At 34.3% G+C, this 16,849-nt stretch overlaps 2 protein-coding genes across 7 annotated transcripts in view; both read left to right on the top strand.

The window, feature by feature from the left end:
• The first annotated feature begins 2,025 nt into the window (after positions 1 to 2,025).
• Positions 2,026 to 7,177, top strand: LOC111395661 (F-box/LRR-repeat protein At3g58900-like). Of its 6 annotated transcripts, none has more exons than XM_023021752.1 (5): positions 2,026 to 2,239; positions 3,115 to 4,045; positions 4,307 to 4,522; positions 4,663 to 4,950; positions 6,824 to 7,177. In XM_023021752.1, exons 2-4 carry the CDS (start codon positions 3,131 to 3,133, stop codon positions 4,933 to 4,935), a joined length of 1,404 nt encoding a protein of 467 aa, XP_022877520.1. In that variant the 5' UTR covers positions 2,026 to 2,239; positions 3,115 to 3,130; the 3' UTR covers positions 4,936 to 4,950; positions 6,824 to 7,177. The 6 variants fall into 6 exon arrangements, 5 of the variants coding, with proteins under 5 accessions (XP_022877520.1, XP_022877517.1, XP_022877518.1 ...); XR_002702842.1 differs by having other exon boundaries at positions 2,027 to 2,239; positions 3,115 to 4,081; positions 4,307 to 4,536; XM_023021749.1 differs by having other exon boundaries at positions 2,029 to 2,239; positions 3,115 to 4,081.
• Positions 7,178 to 13,363: 6,186 nt separating this feature from the next.
• Positions 13,364 to 16,849, top strand: part of LOC111395662 (glucose-6-phosphate/phosphate translocator 1, chloroplastic-like) — a 3,889-nt gene continuing 403 nt past the window's right edge. The window contains exons 1-6 of the mRNA XM_023021754.1: positions 13,364 to 13,579; positions 13,707 to 14,319; positions 14,560 to 14,785; positions 15,110 to 15,332; positions 15,781 to 15,994; positions 16,692 to 16,780. Coding sequence (XP_022877522.1) covers positions 13,807 to 14,319; positions 14,560 to 14,785; positions 15,110 to 15,332; positions 15,781 to 15,994; positions 16,692 to 16,703 — 1,188 coding nt within the window. The 5' untranslated portion in view covers positions 13,364 to 13,579; positions 13,707 to 13,806 and the 3' untranslated portion in view covers positions 16,704 to 16,780. The remainder of the gene's footprint in view (positions 13,580 to 13,706; positions 14,320 to 14,559; positions 14,786 to 15,109; positions 15,333 to 15,780; positions 15,995 to 16,691; positions 16,781 to 16,849) is intronic.

Here is a 16,849-nt window from a genome sequence, read left to right on the forward strand (position 1 = left end):
AAACATCTAAAATTATAAAATACTATATTTACTTAATAATTATCACAATTAGTCAATTATACAATTTTTCAAAAGAAAATCATCCTTAGTCAGCTTTTAGACTGAGGTCAAATTTCAAGTTATGCAAGCATAAGGGAGGGATAGACGTAAAAAAATAAAATAAAATTTGTAATATTATTTTAAAAAATATTTAATTAAAATAATACATATTAAACATCTAAAATTATAAAATACTATATTTACTTAATAATTATCACAATTAGTCAATTATACAATTTTTCAAAAGAAAATCTTGAAATAAAAGTCAAATAAGATACTTTTAGAAAGGAGGAAAATAATAAAAATAATTAATAAAACGAGCCTAGACACGCATTAAGCAGTTAACTAGAGACTAGCGAGTTGATTGCTTAATTTTAAGCTTGCCATGAAGACACGACATTTCCTCATATGCGCTCTTTGTAGAATATTGAATTTTATATATTTGTGCATTAATTTCAACCTGTCTCCGGACATTAAACAAAAAAATAAAAAATTGCAACATAAATCCCTAAGTAGGAGCTCATAATCCGTGTTACTTTTCACTCGTGAAAACTTGTAATTCAGTCCCTTTTGGAATAAATTGTGCAATTTAGTCTTTTAAATAATTTATTAATGACAAAAATAAATTTTCCTTGTCAGGTCCAACGATTGGAAAACTTTCAATTTAGTTCTAGCTTCTTAAAATATTTTACAAAAAGACAGCCACAACGACTTTACTTTAGAAAGAGACATGTATGGCTATTTGAACTTCAATTATTTCGTAATCGTTTCTCCTACTTATAAATTTGACACACTTATTTGACAAATAATGATTATTAGAGACAGATTTAGCAGGATTAAGCTGGGCTGTAGTCCCCCTACTCAGGTTCAAGAAGTTTTTTTAAGATTTTTTTTCTTGTTTATATATATATTTTTAATAAAAAACCAATTTTTATATGTAATTTTTTTCGCCTATTAGTTCGGTTTGATATTTTTTAGCCCAATCTTAGATCTAATCCTAAATCCGTCCCTAATATTAAACTTTTATTTAAGCCCCCCGTTTGAACCCCATTATTTGTAGATTATAATGAGATGAATAGTATTTTTTTTGAAAAATAAGTGGTTGAAAAGTTTTTGATTTACGTGTAATATTATTTTATTGAAAATTGTGTGGTTAAAAGTATGAGAAAGAAAAATTTAATTTAATGTAATAAGAAATAATGGGGCTCAAACGGGGGCTAAATTAATCCAATGCTCAAAATCTTTATAGATTTCAAATGATTATAACAAACTCTCCTACGATCTTAGTGAAATACATATTGAATGTTGAATTGATTTAAGTTAAAAGTTACGATTATGTATTAAGCCCCTGTTTGGTATCCATTTTTTTTAAAATGCATTTTTCTCTCTCTTCTTTTCAATCATACATTTTTTATTAAAATAATATTACACGTCAATAAAAAACTTTTCCTTATTTTTCAACCACACACTTCCCATCAAATTACTATTCTAAAATGTATTTTTACACAAAAATGTTTGTCAAACAGCCCCTAAATAAGTATGTCAAATTTTTAAGTCAAAGGAACGGACAGCTACTTATGTAAAAATGCTATATCATTTACTATTATAGCAAGCAACTTATTTATTCATTCAAAGTTAGATTGAGCCTTCATTATTTATTTATTTTATTTTTTTGCTTAAAATACATTTTGGAATAATGATTTAACGGAGGATGCTTGATTAAAAAATAAGGAAAAAATTATATTTGTGTATAATATTATTTTATTAAAGAGTGTGTGGTAGAAAATAAGAGAAAGAAAAATGTATTTTGAAAATAATAAAGGCTCAAAATGCAACCAAAGTTTTTTTGAAGTGTATATACTAGTATAATATAACTCAAATTTAGAAAAAAATGACCAGGCCAAAAATTATAGAGCAAAGCTAAAAAGAAGTATCTTGAAAAATATTTTAAATGATAATCCAAGAGTTTGCAAAGGCCATCTCGAAAATTCCCAAACAAGAGTGTCCTCTAAATATCATCATACGCGTGCCAGTTGCCACTCTTGTGAAATATTTATACCTGGCACATTGATTCTTATTGAACTCTCTGCCTTCCGCCCGCTATGCTTTTCACGTGTTTTCACACACTCGAACCAAATTATCTAGCAAATGCAAAAACCATCAGCATCTGCAGTTTCTGAGCGCAATCGCTTTTTTCTGGGTATGTATGTATATAAAAATCGAATTTTTATGGGTATCAGTATGTAAAAATCTCTTCTTTTTTGCTATTTTTGGATTATTTTTGTGTGTTTCTACAGTTTTCTTGGATAAGAATGACTTGCTATGTTATGTTAGGATTCAGAATCGCGGAATTTTTTTTGTTCTTTATCTTGTGTTTTTTCTTGGGAAAGAAGGGTTTAAGGGGTTGTGATTTGTTCTTCCTTTACTGGCTGTTGTGATCTCCTGTGATCATACATCTTCGTGATGTGTTTTCCATAACTGATCGTGGCATTTCTAATTATTTAACAATCTTTTCATGATGAATGAATTTCGTTATAGGGTTTATGAGATTTTACATCTGGCTCCAAAATGGTATGACTGAAGATTGATTTTTCCTGTTTTCCATTCGTGTTTTTTATTTTTATTCTATTGGCTTTTTCTATAAGGTTGCCCAAGAGGGTATATAGTTGAAGTTTCAATGGGTTCAATGTTATAAAAAACCCTGAGGCCTCGACTGAAGATGCATTTCCACTTGATGTTTAATAACATTAAAAAAAAGATTCCTATATACGTTCAATAAGGATTTCTATTTAGCTATCTAAACATGGGAATTAAGACAATCCGGAGTAGTACCATTCAATGGTTTAACAAATGCTAGCTCTCAATCTGTGTGGCTAAACTACAAATCTCGAATAGTTCTGTTTATAGGCAACCCACTCTTTGCCATAAGTTTCCTGGTGGTTAAATCATGCTTGTTTCATATGTCTTTCTTTTCACTCAATTTCGACATATAATTAGCTTTACTTTTTAATTTAGCTACATATAATATTGTAACTATATTAAAGTAACTCTTACCAACATCTTTGTTGTACTTAGCAGGGGAAAGGGCCAAATGATTGGTAGCTTCAAACAGCAAAAAGTTTCTGAGAATCAGAATATTGATAATGGAGATGATAAAATGAGCCATTTACCTGATTGCATTCTTCATCATATTCTTTCATTCCTTCCAACCAAAGAGGCTGTAGCAACCTGCATATTATCTAAGAGGTGGAAGTTCTTATGGACATCCGTTCCCAGCATCGACTTTGACGACTCATTGTTGTATTCGAGTCGGGGTAACATTTGGCACTCACATGAGGTCATTCATTTCATGAATTTCGTCGAGAGGGTGCTTCTATTAAGAGATGCATCGAGCATAAAAAAATTCCGCCTTTCTTGTCGTGTTTGCTTCAGTGCATCTCACGTCCATGAATGGGTTTCAGCCGCTATCGGGCACAACGTTCAAGAGCTTGACCTTTGTCTTTTTGTGGATGAGCCTTTCATGCTGCCTTCTTGTGTTTTTGACAATGCATCACTTAAGACTGTAAAATTTGAAATGAATTGTATCCTTCAACTACCTACTTATATTTCATTCCCATGCCTTCAAAAATTGCAGCTTTGTCTTGTCACATTTCCGAAGGGTAACTCGATGCAGAAGTTATTTTCTAGTTGTCCTTCTCTTGAAGAGTTGGCTGTATTAGATTGTGAATGGATGAATCTTAGCAGGATAACAATTTCTATTCCTTCTTTGAAGAGTTTGACCATAGATGATTTGCCATTTTGTTCTGTAGATGATCTACGTGGTTGTGAAATCAAGATTGATGCAGGAAATCTTACATTTTTTAAGTACAGTGGTTATCTTTCAAACGAAATCCATCTGTGTGATCTTTCTTCGTCGGCCTTTGCATCAATTCACATCCCCATTATTCGTGAAAGGCGGTGGGAAGTTGCATGTCGTACTGTTAAGCTGTTCGGAGGGCTGAAAAATATAAGTAGCTTGAGAATATCCAGTGGCACCATCAAGGTAATTATTATTTTCTGCAACAAATCATTTAGGGCAAGTTTGGTAAGTAGTATTAGATTGTATTCAAGAGTATAATGGACAAAATCTTAATTCTTTTTGTTATGCAATACTATCTAGTACTATATATTCCAGCTTATCAAACATGCCGATACAATGCTAGAAGTTTTGTTAATTAAAACGTTCATCTTTGAGCTTATCTTGACATGTTGTTATTCCTTTGTGAAGTGTCTCTTCCTTGCAGATGATGTGCTAGATCATATTCCTATGTTTCAGAACTTGACACATTTGGAATTAAGCAGAGGATTTGAGAACAATTTCATTGGAGTGTTGTTGGAATTTCTCCAATTCTTGCCTAAGTTAGAATCACTTATGTTTTTGGAGGTAGATATCTGTAACCTATGTGCATGTTATGGTACGCAGTATTGGGCCCGACCGGACAATGTAATATACAAGATGTTAGCCTTCCTTTTCTTCCTTAATACTGTGCAGTGTTATTAATCCTCCCTACCACACATGCCGTGGATATATTGGCATGTAGAGAGAAAGATACTCAACTTAAAAATGACTGTTATTCCATTCAGGGAGTTGGGACTGGTGAAGGTGATTACATGCCCAAATCGGTACCTGATTGTGTCCTCTCTACCCTCAAGATGGTGAACTTTCAGAAGTTCCAAGGATGTAATCCTGAAATGCGTTTACTCAAGTTTTTGCTAAAAAATGCACTTGTCTTGGAGAAGATAAACTTGTTCTGTTCCCAAAGTCTTTCAGGAGATCTCGAGAACCAAAAGAAGATCGGCAATCAGTTGCGTGGACTTTCCATAGGCTCCAAGCATTGCACACTAGCGTTCATGTGAAACTTTAAACAACCTGTATGTGTTTTTTCTTGCTTGCTTGTTCTTGTTATTTGTTACATGAAAATAGCGTTTAGTTTATTTCTTTCTTTCCGAGGGTAAGTTGTGGTTTTGTGTGTGTGTGTGTGTGTGTGTTGGTTGGTGGTGGTGGTTTGGGTTGGGTTGGGTTGGGGGAGCAAGTACATAATTCTATTTTGATGAGTTGAAGATGAAATGCTACTAATCTTTATGGTCCTAGTTTGACTGTCATGGAGGGGGGTTGTCCGGGTTAAAAAGAATCATTTGGTTGAAAGAAATCTTGTGGAACGAGGGAAGCAATTAAATGATATCTACTTGGATAGAATAGAGAGAGGAGAGATTGAAATTTGCCTGTATGTCTGTATCTGTTCTATTTAAAAGTTTTTTTAAGAAAATTAGCTTCTTCCGCTTTTGCTTGTGCAAATGAGCAGCCTTGAAGCAAATGTTCAGAACTGGTATTGCACTGCAATTTCTGATTATCCTGCATGAATAAATATTCTACTGCTTGCTCGAACTTTCTTCTATAGATAATTTGTGGTTGGTGAATTTCTGTTGACGCTAAAAATATTAAAGCTGACTCTTTGAAGGAAAGAGAGTTATCTTAATCCATTTACATACTAACATATATTTTCACCATCTGTATTTCAGTGCAAATTATTGCTACTGAAGACCTCTTGTTTGAGGGGATTTTGCTGTGGACTGCTTTATTTTGACATCACCGAAGAATTTTGCTTCTCAGATGCTTTTGTATAGTTAGTAAACTAGCGAGAATAGGGTGATACTTATTGAAATTTTGGATGTTTCCAGTTCTTTATACTATCAGATGATGGAAATATACAGTAATCTTTAGACCAAAACTATGGAAGGAGGATACGGTTGGATTCAATTCAAACTACTGATCTGGTTCATGTTTTCTCCAGTATCTGATATACTGACAGGATATGAGTACACAGAAAACAATATGATGGGCTTGGTGCCAAAATGGATTTCTCTTTTGTTAATGATTTTCTCCATTGTTTTATAAGAATATAGTACAAATTAAATGCGCGCGCACAAACACCCTTATGCTAAAAAAAAAAGAAAGAAGGATAGGAAAACTTAGGGATGGGTTCTCCAACCTTTTACTGTGTTTGGTCTTCAACTTTTAAAAGTGAGATCTTGAATCCTTAATCTATTTAACTATGGAAATATGTGTCGAAAAGTTTGAATGACTAGTAGCATGATTGCATGCAACTATTCATGAAGGATAAAGATAAATGGACAGGGCGCACTGTTCATCCAATGAATCCCAGGCACGATTTAAGTTGGAAAATGCCCTGTATGCCGATAATTTTTCACAGATGTTCTACAGGGCAAGCACATGTGGGCTGGGTTCCATGTGAATATTTTATGGAGCTTGGTCTCACTGTTGTGTGTATTCTGTAAAATATATGTAGAATTTTCTTGAAAGTGTAGCACTATCCTATTTGGTTTAACAATTTTGTCCTCTAGTATAAATCACATGAAATCATGTGCGATTATAACATTCAAATTGACGGTTTATAGCTTTCTATACATGAGGGCCCAATTTCACACTGTATGTCTGTATCTGTTCTATTTAAAAGGTTTTTTTTAAGAAAATTAGCTTCTTCTCCTTTTGCTTGTGCAAATGAGCAGCCTTGAAGCAAATGTTCAGAACTGGTATTGCACTGCAATTTCTGATTATCCTGCATGAATAAATATTCTACTTCTTGCTCGGACTTTCTTCTATAGATAATTTGTGGTCGGTGAATTTCTGTTCAAGCTAAAAATATTAAAGCTGACTCTTTGAAGGGAAGAGAGTTATCTTAATCCATTTACATACTAACATATATTTTCACCATGTGTATTTCAGTGCAAATTATTGCAACTGAAGACCTCTTGTTTGAGGGGATTTTGCTGTGGACTGCTTTATTTTTGACAACACCGAAGAATTTTGCTTCTCTGATGCTTTTGTATAGTTAGTGGACTAGCTAGAAGAGGGTGATACTTGTTGAAATTTTGGATGTTTCCAGTTATTTATACTATCAGATGATGGAAACATACAGTAATCTTTAGACCAAAACTATGGAAGGAGGATACGGTTGGATTCAATTCAAACTACTGATCTGGTTCATGTTTTCTTCAGTATCTGATATACTGACAGGATATGAGTACACAGAAAACAATATGATGGGCTTGGTGCCAAAATGGATTTCGTTTTTGTTAATGATTTTCTCCATTGTTTTATAAGAATATAGTACAAATTAAATTCGCGCGCACAAACACCCTTATGCTAAAAAAAAGAAAAAAGGATAGGAAAACTTAGGGACGGGTTCTCCAACCTTTTACTGTGTTTGGTCTTCAACTTTTAAAAGTGAGATCTTGAATGAATTTGTGTTGAAAACTTTGAATGACTTGTAGCATGATTGCATGCGACTATTCATGAAGGATAAAGATAAATGGATAGGGACACTGTTCATCCAACAAATCCCATTCACGAAGTAAGGGCCTGTTTGGGCTCATTTTTTCACCCAAAAAATTAATTTTTTGACCGTTATTTCATTATTTCAGTCATCATATTTGATTTCTTCTCTCACAAGTGGACCTCACTGTTCTCCTAATGGTCAAAAAATCAATTCTCAAAATCACTCCCAAACAGGCTCTAAGTTGGAAATTATTTGGTTGGAAAATGCTTTGTATACAGATAATTTTTCATAGATGTTCTATAGGACAGGCACATGTGAGGTGGGCCTCATGTGAATATTTTATGGGGGTGGGTTTCACTGCTGTGTATTTTGTAAAATAGCTGTAGAATTTTTCTTGTAAGTGTAGCACTATCTTATTTGGTTTGACAATTTTGTCCTCCAGTATAAATCACATGAAATCATGTGCGATTATAACATTCAAATTGACGGTTTATAGCTTTCTATACATGAGGGCCCAATTTCACGAATTGAAATAAATTGAGGACTTATATCCTTACTTTTGAAGGTAGGGTTTTAAAACTATAATGATTGAAAGGTTTGGAGGGCCAGCTCTAATTTTTCCTGAAGTATAATAGTATATGATAAAATAATTTGCTTTCTGTAATTATTAATTATTTGTTCAACTTTATCTTATGTGCTTGAGATCATTTTTGTTCTGGGAAAATTGTTGGCACTCGAGTTCCTTTTATTATTTTTTATTTTTTAATCAATGTATGAGTTATCTTTGACAAGCTGACCGTTTCAAAAGATTGGGATTTCTTAATTTTTTTTTTTAGACGTTTGAGTCTCCCATGTTGATTTCGAAAAATAGGGTTTTTTTTTAAAAAGCTTTTGGAATTTAAGAGTGCGTTTGATTTGTTGTTTTGATGTCATTTTCAGTATTCAATTTTCTAAAACACTCAAAACATGTTTGGTATATTAATTTCAAAAGCGAGTTTTCGAAAACAAAGAAAATTTTACAACATAAAACTCAAAATAACATTTTAATGTTTTGAGAATTAATTTGTCGTTTTGAGGTCATTTTCAATATTCAATTTTCTAAACCACTCAAAACATATTTGGTATATTATTTTCAAAAATGAGTTTTCAAAAACAAGGAAAATTTTACAATCTAAAACTCAAAATAACTTTTTAATGTTTTGAGAAAAATCTAAAACAAGAAAAATGAACTTAAAAATTTCTCAAATTAAAATAATTAATAAAATCATACAAAATATCCAATCTTTTCGTCTCTCTTGTCCCAAGCTCCTCTAAGAATCTTAGGGTTTGTTTTGGCGAAAATTTCATGGAAAATGTCATATCTTAGAGATTCTTTTTTACTTTAACTGTTTAATAAGAAAGTGGAAATTAAGTTCGAATTTCAAGATATAAACACTTAAAACATGTTTTTGGCCAATTGAGTGGAGAATGCTTTTTAATGGTTTTGGTGTTATTTTCTTTTCCAACTTACATAGAATTTGTTTGCTTTTTTCACATTTGTAATTAAATGGAGTGTTATCTCTCAATCTTACAATGATTCTTTTTTTATCAACTTTAAAATTTATATTTTTTTTATTACATATTTGCATAAACTTGATATGATTTACTAAGCCTTGTTTGAGCCCCATTTTGTGGGGAAGAATGAATTTTTGAATAATGTATTGATGGAAAATGTGTTGTTAAAAATAGGAAAAATTTTTACAGTGTAATATTATTTTGTTGAAAAATGTATGATTAAAATGATATTAAAATACTATCGAAAAATTCATCTTTTTTTCTCAAATAATGGGGCTCAAATGAGGGCTAAATAATCAAAAGTAATTGAAAAAAATATCATAAAACTATTTTCGAAATTTTTAAACCAAACGCATTTTTTGATTTTTCGTTTTGAGAAGCAGTTTTTCAGAATGGCAAATCAAACACATTTTCTACAATTTTAAAATAATCTCTCAAAATGGAAAATAGAAAATGAATTCAAAACTGAAAATAGAAAACGAAAAAGTAAATCAAATTCACCCTAAGCCTTTGTCTGATTTTGATTATTTTTTTTATCTCTTTTATTTTAAATTTTGGGTAAATTTGACTGGCAATTCTCTTCAATTGATCATCTATTACATCTACCTCTCAAACCTTTTAAAAATGATGGCATCTACGTTCCCATTCACTTGCTGGGAAAATTTACAATTTGTCTAATGGTCCGTTTGATTGCAAAGATAGAATTTGGATGGAAAGAAAACGAATTTCAGAGAATTCAAATTTCTTAGAAATTGTTTTACTAGGAATTGTTAATTATTGTGTTTGACTGATATAATTTTTCATGGAAAATGTTGAAATAAAAGTATTTTTTGGTGTTCGTTTGACTTTATTTTATATAAAAATTATCAATTAAATGGATAGAATTTACTAGTATTGAAGATGAAATTTGTTTCCATTGCAAAAAAAAAAAAAAAAAAGAACCACAGATCCAATAATCATCTATATTTTGGTGATCGTTTGACTTTGTGTTTACATGAAAATTATCAATTTAAGGGATATCATTTTTTACAATTATTCCTAGAATTTGTTCCCAATATCAAAAATAAAAATAAAAAAGGTAGAAAACAAAAAACCACCTACCATATGGGAAAATGAATTCCCCAAAAAAAGGAATTGGTGCACATGTGAGCCAAAGGTGGAAAACTAAATGAAATGGTGGTAGAACAATACCTCCTAATCTACCTGATGACTTTTGGCGTTCATGCTACTCCGATGGCGTGTGTAACTTAAAAAATGAGAGTGGGACTTTCTCCCCCATTTTACCTCTGGCGTAAGAGTCGGTATATGTGTTAGGAGAAATAAAGACGGAATTCAGATAGCTGAAAAATATGCAGTCATTCATACTTGTGTCTCCTTCAGGGATATTTATAGACGTTGGAAGCCAAGTGAGAACCCGGTGGTTGTGGTGCCACGTGTACCCACCTTGGCCTTCTCATTACCCCCACGTTCTGAGTGGAAAGTCTTAACTTCTCGCCTGCAAATTGTGCCTGTGGTAACCGTCATGTAACATTGTCAATTCATCAGAGAGTTTATGGCTAAGTGTTGAGATGACTCTATAGGTAATTCCATGCTCGTTGATGGTCTTGCGTTGAGGTAGAGCACCCGGGGGGTCGACGGTATCTCGTAGAGGTAGAGAGCCTCTGGGGGTTCGACGGTCTCACATAGAGGTAGAGCGCCTCCGATGGATCGACGATTTACCGTAGAGGTAGAGCGCCCATGAGGGGTCGATGGTCACGCGTGAAGGTAGAGCGCCCATGGGGGGTTGATGGCCTCGTGTAAAGGTAGAGCGTCCATAGAAGGTCGATGGCCTTATGTAGAGGTAGAGCGTCCACGGTGGGTCGACGATCTAGTGTAGAGGTAGAGCGCCCTTGAAGGGTCGATGGCCATGCGTAGAGGTAGAGCGCTTTCGGGGGGTCAATGGCCATGCGTAGAGGTAGATGGCCCATGGAAGGTCGATGGCCTTGTGTAGAGGTGGAGCTCCCACGGGAGGTCGATTACCTTGCATAGAGGTAGAGCACCCATAGGGGGGTCGACGATCTCGCGTAAAGGTAGAACGCTCATGGAGGTCGACGGTCTTACGTCAGCGTGTAATGTCTTACCTTGCTCGTTATCGTAGGCGGTTGTCTACGCCATCTAATATCATCAATTGCCTAAAAGATTTTGGGTATCAAAAAAGCCAAAAGTGGGAAATGAAATTTGTTTTCTATTTTTCAAGGAAAATTTTGTGGTATCAAACAGGCACTAACATTACTTTAAATGTCATGTAAACATTAGCCGAAAATATTGGTGGCATAGTTTTAGAAGATAAGAATATGAGTGCAACTATAGTAATTTAAAGTCATAAACGACACGCTTGGTAAAGATTGAAGAGCCTTAGTGAAATTTAATTAGGGGTGACAAATGACCTGAGTCGCTTATGGACTATCATTTGGACTTAGTCAATTTGGCAACTTGAACTCATTTTGAAATTAGTCATGGGCCAAATTGAATACTAATTTTTTTGAGTCTCATTTTGGGCTCGTTTTATTAATATTTTATAAATATGAATTAGCTCGACCCATGAAATTCACGAACCACAATATCAAGGGAAAATTTACAAATTAGGTGTTAACTATACATAATTCAATTTTCAAGTTTCAAAATGCAAAACTCAAAATTTAGCTAATTAATTAAATATAATAAGGTAAAAATTATACAATTAATGGTCACAAGTTCATAATTAAAGGTCACACCTTATTTATTTGTTATATATTATCAAATTAATTGGTCACGTATTATTTCGCGATCACAAATCAAAAAATTTATTAGTCACAGTTTATTTCATTGGTCTCAGATAAAAAAATATAGGTCACGGTTTATTTCATTGATCATAGATAAAAAAAAAAATATATAGGTCACAATTTATCTATTAGTCACATATTTTCAGATTTACTGGTTACAAATTATTTTTTAGTGACATATTTTCGAATTTTAAAGTCACAGGTAAACCAAATAGTTCATCACATATACCAACCACTTCACCCCTACGCTCAATCCCAACCCAATACCAAATTTGGTCACAAATCAATCACGTAGTTTGTCACAAACACCTAAATAGTTAGTCACAAACACTCTTCATCACGCGCTACCACTAACACCTCCGGCAACACCACTGCCGTTAGAACCACCAATGTCATCGATTGAAAGCACTGCTACACTATCTAAAACCACCGTCGTTAGAACCACAACCCACTAGATCTAATCACAACCACCACGTCACCAAAACCACCACCACTAGAAACACAACCACACATCACCATCCAAAACCATCACCACTAAAACCTCAACCCACCAAATCCAATCACAACCACCACATCACCAAAACTATTGCCACTAAAACCACATGCAGATATGAGCATCGACTTTGGAAAAAATAAATGTTCAGATCCAACTTCATAGATCCAATTTTAGCTTCAAATCTCAAATGTAGTACAGGAGTGCTGTGAAGATAGGCGACAGCGGGGGATTCATTATAAACAATGGTGATTCGCCACTTTGAACCTACTCCTAACCTCCATGATGTTCCCTTCCATCGAAGAACCTGTAGAGGCCCATCGCCGTCTTGACTTTGCTTGTAGAGGCACTGCCTCATGCAGCTTTCAAGCCGCGCTTCTACAATGTGATGATGGTGTTGTGAGAAGGGGTGGATGGTTGTGGCGAAATGGATTTTGGGTGAAGGAGGGAGAAGTGGTGATGGAGAAAAAGGGGTTATGGTACTTTACCGGGAGGGAAACAATTTAAGGTTTGTGGTGTGTTGAGAGGATAAATTTTATCATATTATCAATATTAAATTGATACTTGATTTTTTATTAAATATACTTCATATTAAATTTAAATTCCTGCTCTAGTGTAATTTCCCCCGCATATCAAGCTGAGCCTAATTTGTGAATATGAGTCAAATGTCAACTCATTCAAGGAACTAACTCGGACTAACACATTGATATCCATAAATTTGAATTCCATTATTTCTATCAAGATATAATTTTCAATAATAATTTGATCTCATTTCAATCACACTTTTTTATTAAAATAATATTACACGTAAATTCACTTTTTTAAAATTTTCAATCACACATTTTCCATCAATACACTAAAAATCATTTTTTTTTTTTTGACAAGATTGAGTTTCAAACAAGGCCTTATTCTTATTTGACATCCTACAAAAATAAATCAGTGTATATATCNTTTTTTTTTTTTGACAAGATTGAGTTTCAAACAAGGCCTTATTCTTATTTGACATCCTACAAAAATAAATCAGTGTATATATTCGAGTTGACATTTTGAATGATATTTCCATACACGATGGATATATACATGGCATTATTGAAAAGAATTAAGCCCCTTGCACAAGGCTTGTACAGGGGCTTTCACAAGACGGTGAACCTCACATGTGGGGTCCTCTATCGTGTGTGCACTTGTAAAAACTTTGTGCAAATAAATTTATGCAGAGTTGTATTGAAAATAAAATAGGTTCTTATATTCGGTGGTTTCAATGTACGGCGGGCGGCACGACTGACGCACTAAACAGTAAACCCACAGTATTTTGGTATTTGGGTTGAGCTCTGCCACGTCTTCTGGACCCCGGAAAGGTCGTCCCTTATTCAAAAAGAACTCTCTTGTGAAAATCACTCTCAATCTTTATTCTGGGTTTATTTTATTAGTAAATTTGCATTAGTTTATACACAGCTGCAAACTCTAATACACATGGTTGTTCAGGTTCTTTTCACATAGGGAAGAAGAGCCGTGAACAACCAGCGATCTTTTAAGGTCAATCACCTCATTGTGATTTTTGCTTTAAATTTCCAATCTTTAGATAATGATCTCTCTTAAGCAGTCAACTTTGTCAATCCCCGGCTCAGAATTCCTCCGCCGAAGGTCTCCGTCGCCGAACTTTCAGTCTCCTGTTTTCCCGGTGGTCAAGTCTAGCCGGAGTTCCATTTTTTCACTCTCAAAGCCTCTTCACATCTCTTCGGTAGAATCTTTCTTCCCTTGTTTAAAGAAATCTTCGAAAAATGGAAAAGAAAAGGACCAGTCTTTGGTCCGGTGCAAGGCATATGAAGCGGACCGATCCGAGCCGATTAGGGATTCTACACTGGCCCGATCTGAGGCGGCGAGGAAAGTGAAGATCGGAACTTATTTTGCCACGTGGTGGGCTCTGAATGTGATCTTCAATATATACAACAAAAAAGTGTTGAATGCTTTTCCCTTTCCGTGGTTAACTTCAACTCTTTCACTAGCTGCTGGGTCATTGATCATGCTTGTTTCCTGGGCTCTTAGAATTGCTGAAACTCCGAAAACTGATCTTGAGTTTTGGAAGTCCCTTTTTCCTGTAAGCATATATAGGGCTTTACACCGTCTGGGTTTGCTTTTAATTCACTTTTTATGATCTGCTTACTCTTTTTTTTTGGCCTATAGTGATTTTCCGATCTGTGTTTGCTTTAGTTTATGCTTTTATGATATGGTTTCTTGGTAGTTTGTAGTTTTTCCTCCATTTTAACGATTTCATATGAATCATTGTATGGAAAGATCTAAGCTTTGATTGTTGTTGATGTTGGGTTGGTGTGTATAGGTTGCTGTTGCACATACAATTGGGCATGTAGCAGCTACTGTGAGTATGTCGAAGGTAGCTGTTTCATTTACTCACATAATCAAGAGCGGTGAACCGGCTTTCAGTGTTTTGGTCTCGAGATTTCTCCTGGGGGAGACATTTCCTCCCGCGGTTTACTTGTCTCTTGTTCCGATCATTGGTGGTTGTGGACTTTCTGCTCTTACTGAACTCAATTTTAACATGACTGGTAAAATATTGATCTTTGTGTAAAATCTGTAGTTATCTGGTCCATCGACTTTGATTGGTCGTTTTTATTGTTTCTACTCAATTTGCAAAAGAAAAGAGGATTGCGATTCAATCATAGATTTAAATTTGATCAAATATTTCTTTCATTCATGAAATTGCGGTGATCTTTTTCGTAAGTACATTAGTTCTTGTTAAAGTAGGGGACTCGTTTGGCATTTTATGGTATCTTTGTAAATTGAATTAGGTTATTGGGTGTCTTGAATGTCAATGGCCAGTATTTGGGTTGCTTTCTAATTTATATATGGTTGTTGGCTATCAACTTCAGGTTTTATGGGGGCCATGATATCGAATTTGGCGTTTGTTTTCCGAAATATATTTTCAAAGAAGGGCATGAAGGGAAAGTCAGTGAGCGGAATGAACTACTATGCCTGCTTATCGATGCTTTCCCTCTTGATTCTGACCCCATTTGCAATTGCTGTCGAGGGGCCCCAAATGTGGGCACTTGGTTTTAAAGAAGCTGTGTCTCAAATTGGACCCCAGATCATTTGGTAAATCACATGATACTCACCTACTCTTATATCCTTTTATTTTGTTTGGACATTGATGCCCACTTGGTCAAGTGGGACTTGATAGCATTACACAATTTAAATATAGAAAAAGTAACTAAAATTTTGTTCGTTTAGTAGTATTGCTAAACATATTTCACCGTACATATGTAATGCCATGAAGATACCGTAAGATGCTACCAATTGAGTCTCATTCGACCGAAGATTTCACTAAGAATGCACTTGCAATGCATTATGGTATTTTGTCTCGAGGATTTGCTTGTACAACTAGTTTCCTTACAATTCATTATTTTTTTCTTTTAAATTGCTGGACAATTATTGTCGTTGGATTTTAGGGAACAAAAAAGAATTTGATTTCGTTTTTCTTCCTTTTGGATTTTTCTGTATTTATTGTTCCACGGTTGCTCATGTTTTATGCGTCACATGACAGGTGGATGGCAGCCCAGAGTGTGTTCTATCACCTCTACAATCAAGTGTCATATATGTCACTAGACGAGATTTCTCCTTTGACGTTTAGTGTCGGAAATACCATGAAACGTATTTCTGTTATTGTCTCCTCCATAATCATTTTCCGCACACCTGTTCAACCCATCAACGCTCTTGGAGCCGCCATCGCAATTCTTGGAACTTTCTTGTATTCACAGGTAGGTTATTAACTTTTTCCGTAATTGCACTGTTTTCCTTCAGATTCTTGTATTCTAGGTTGTCGGTTCGCCTCTCCTGGATTGCCTTATTCTTTTGCTATACTATACATATATACGTCTGGCCTTAGATTTATTCAGGATCTGTTAACAGATTAATAATGCCAGGTAATGTTTATATACCTCCATGTTTGTTCTCTGAATATATGATTGTTTTGATTCTTGTTTCAAACAATTCCAAGGTTTTACTATCTCCATCTCATAAACATAGTTCGGTTTTCTTTTTTCGTCTGTCCCAAATTATAGTCCTATTTTCCTTTTTCGTCTGTCTCAAATTATAGTCTCGTTTCTTATTTGAGAGTATGGTTGATATGTTAGTTTTCTAGCATGCCACTATTTAATGTTCTTTGTTATCACAAATATAATTTATGTTGAATATTGATTGCATTAATGTAAGGGTATATTAGGAAAGGTGATAGTAAATTTATTCTTTCAACTATATTAATTAAATTTTCTTAATCTGTATGAAAAAAGAAATAAGACTATCTTTATGGGCCGGAGGGAATATAATTTATTGACTCACGTACCATTTCAGTGTATTTTTGCTCGTCCAGATACCAATTCATTCATGATAACGTGGAAGTCTATTTGATTGCATATAAGCACATTATTCTCACTACCATTTTATCTTATTTGACAGGCAAAGCAGTGAAAAATCGGAAGCTGTATTTAATTTGCCGAGTAGCATTTAGGAGTGGACGGAGCGAACAAGATTGCTGCTGCACGAAGGTCGTCTTTGATCCATGATCAACCACAAGCAGCGGCTTACTTCAATGCTGTACGGATCAATGTTAGTCT

This window comes from Olea europaea, chromosome 6 (genome assembly GCF_002742605.1).
Source record: "Olea europaea var. sylvestris chromosome 6, O_europaea_v1, whole genome shotgun sequence".
Classification (NCBI taxonomy): Eukaryota; Viridiplantae; Streptophyta; class Magnoliopsida; order Lamiales; family Oleaceae; genus Olea; species Olea europaea.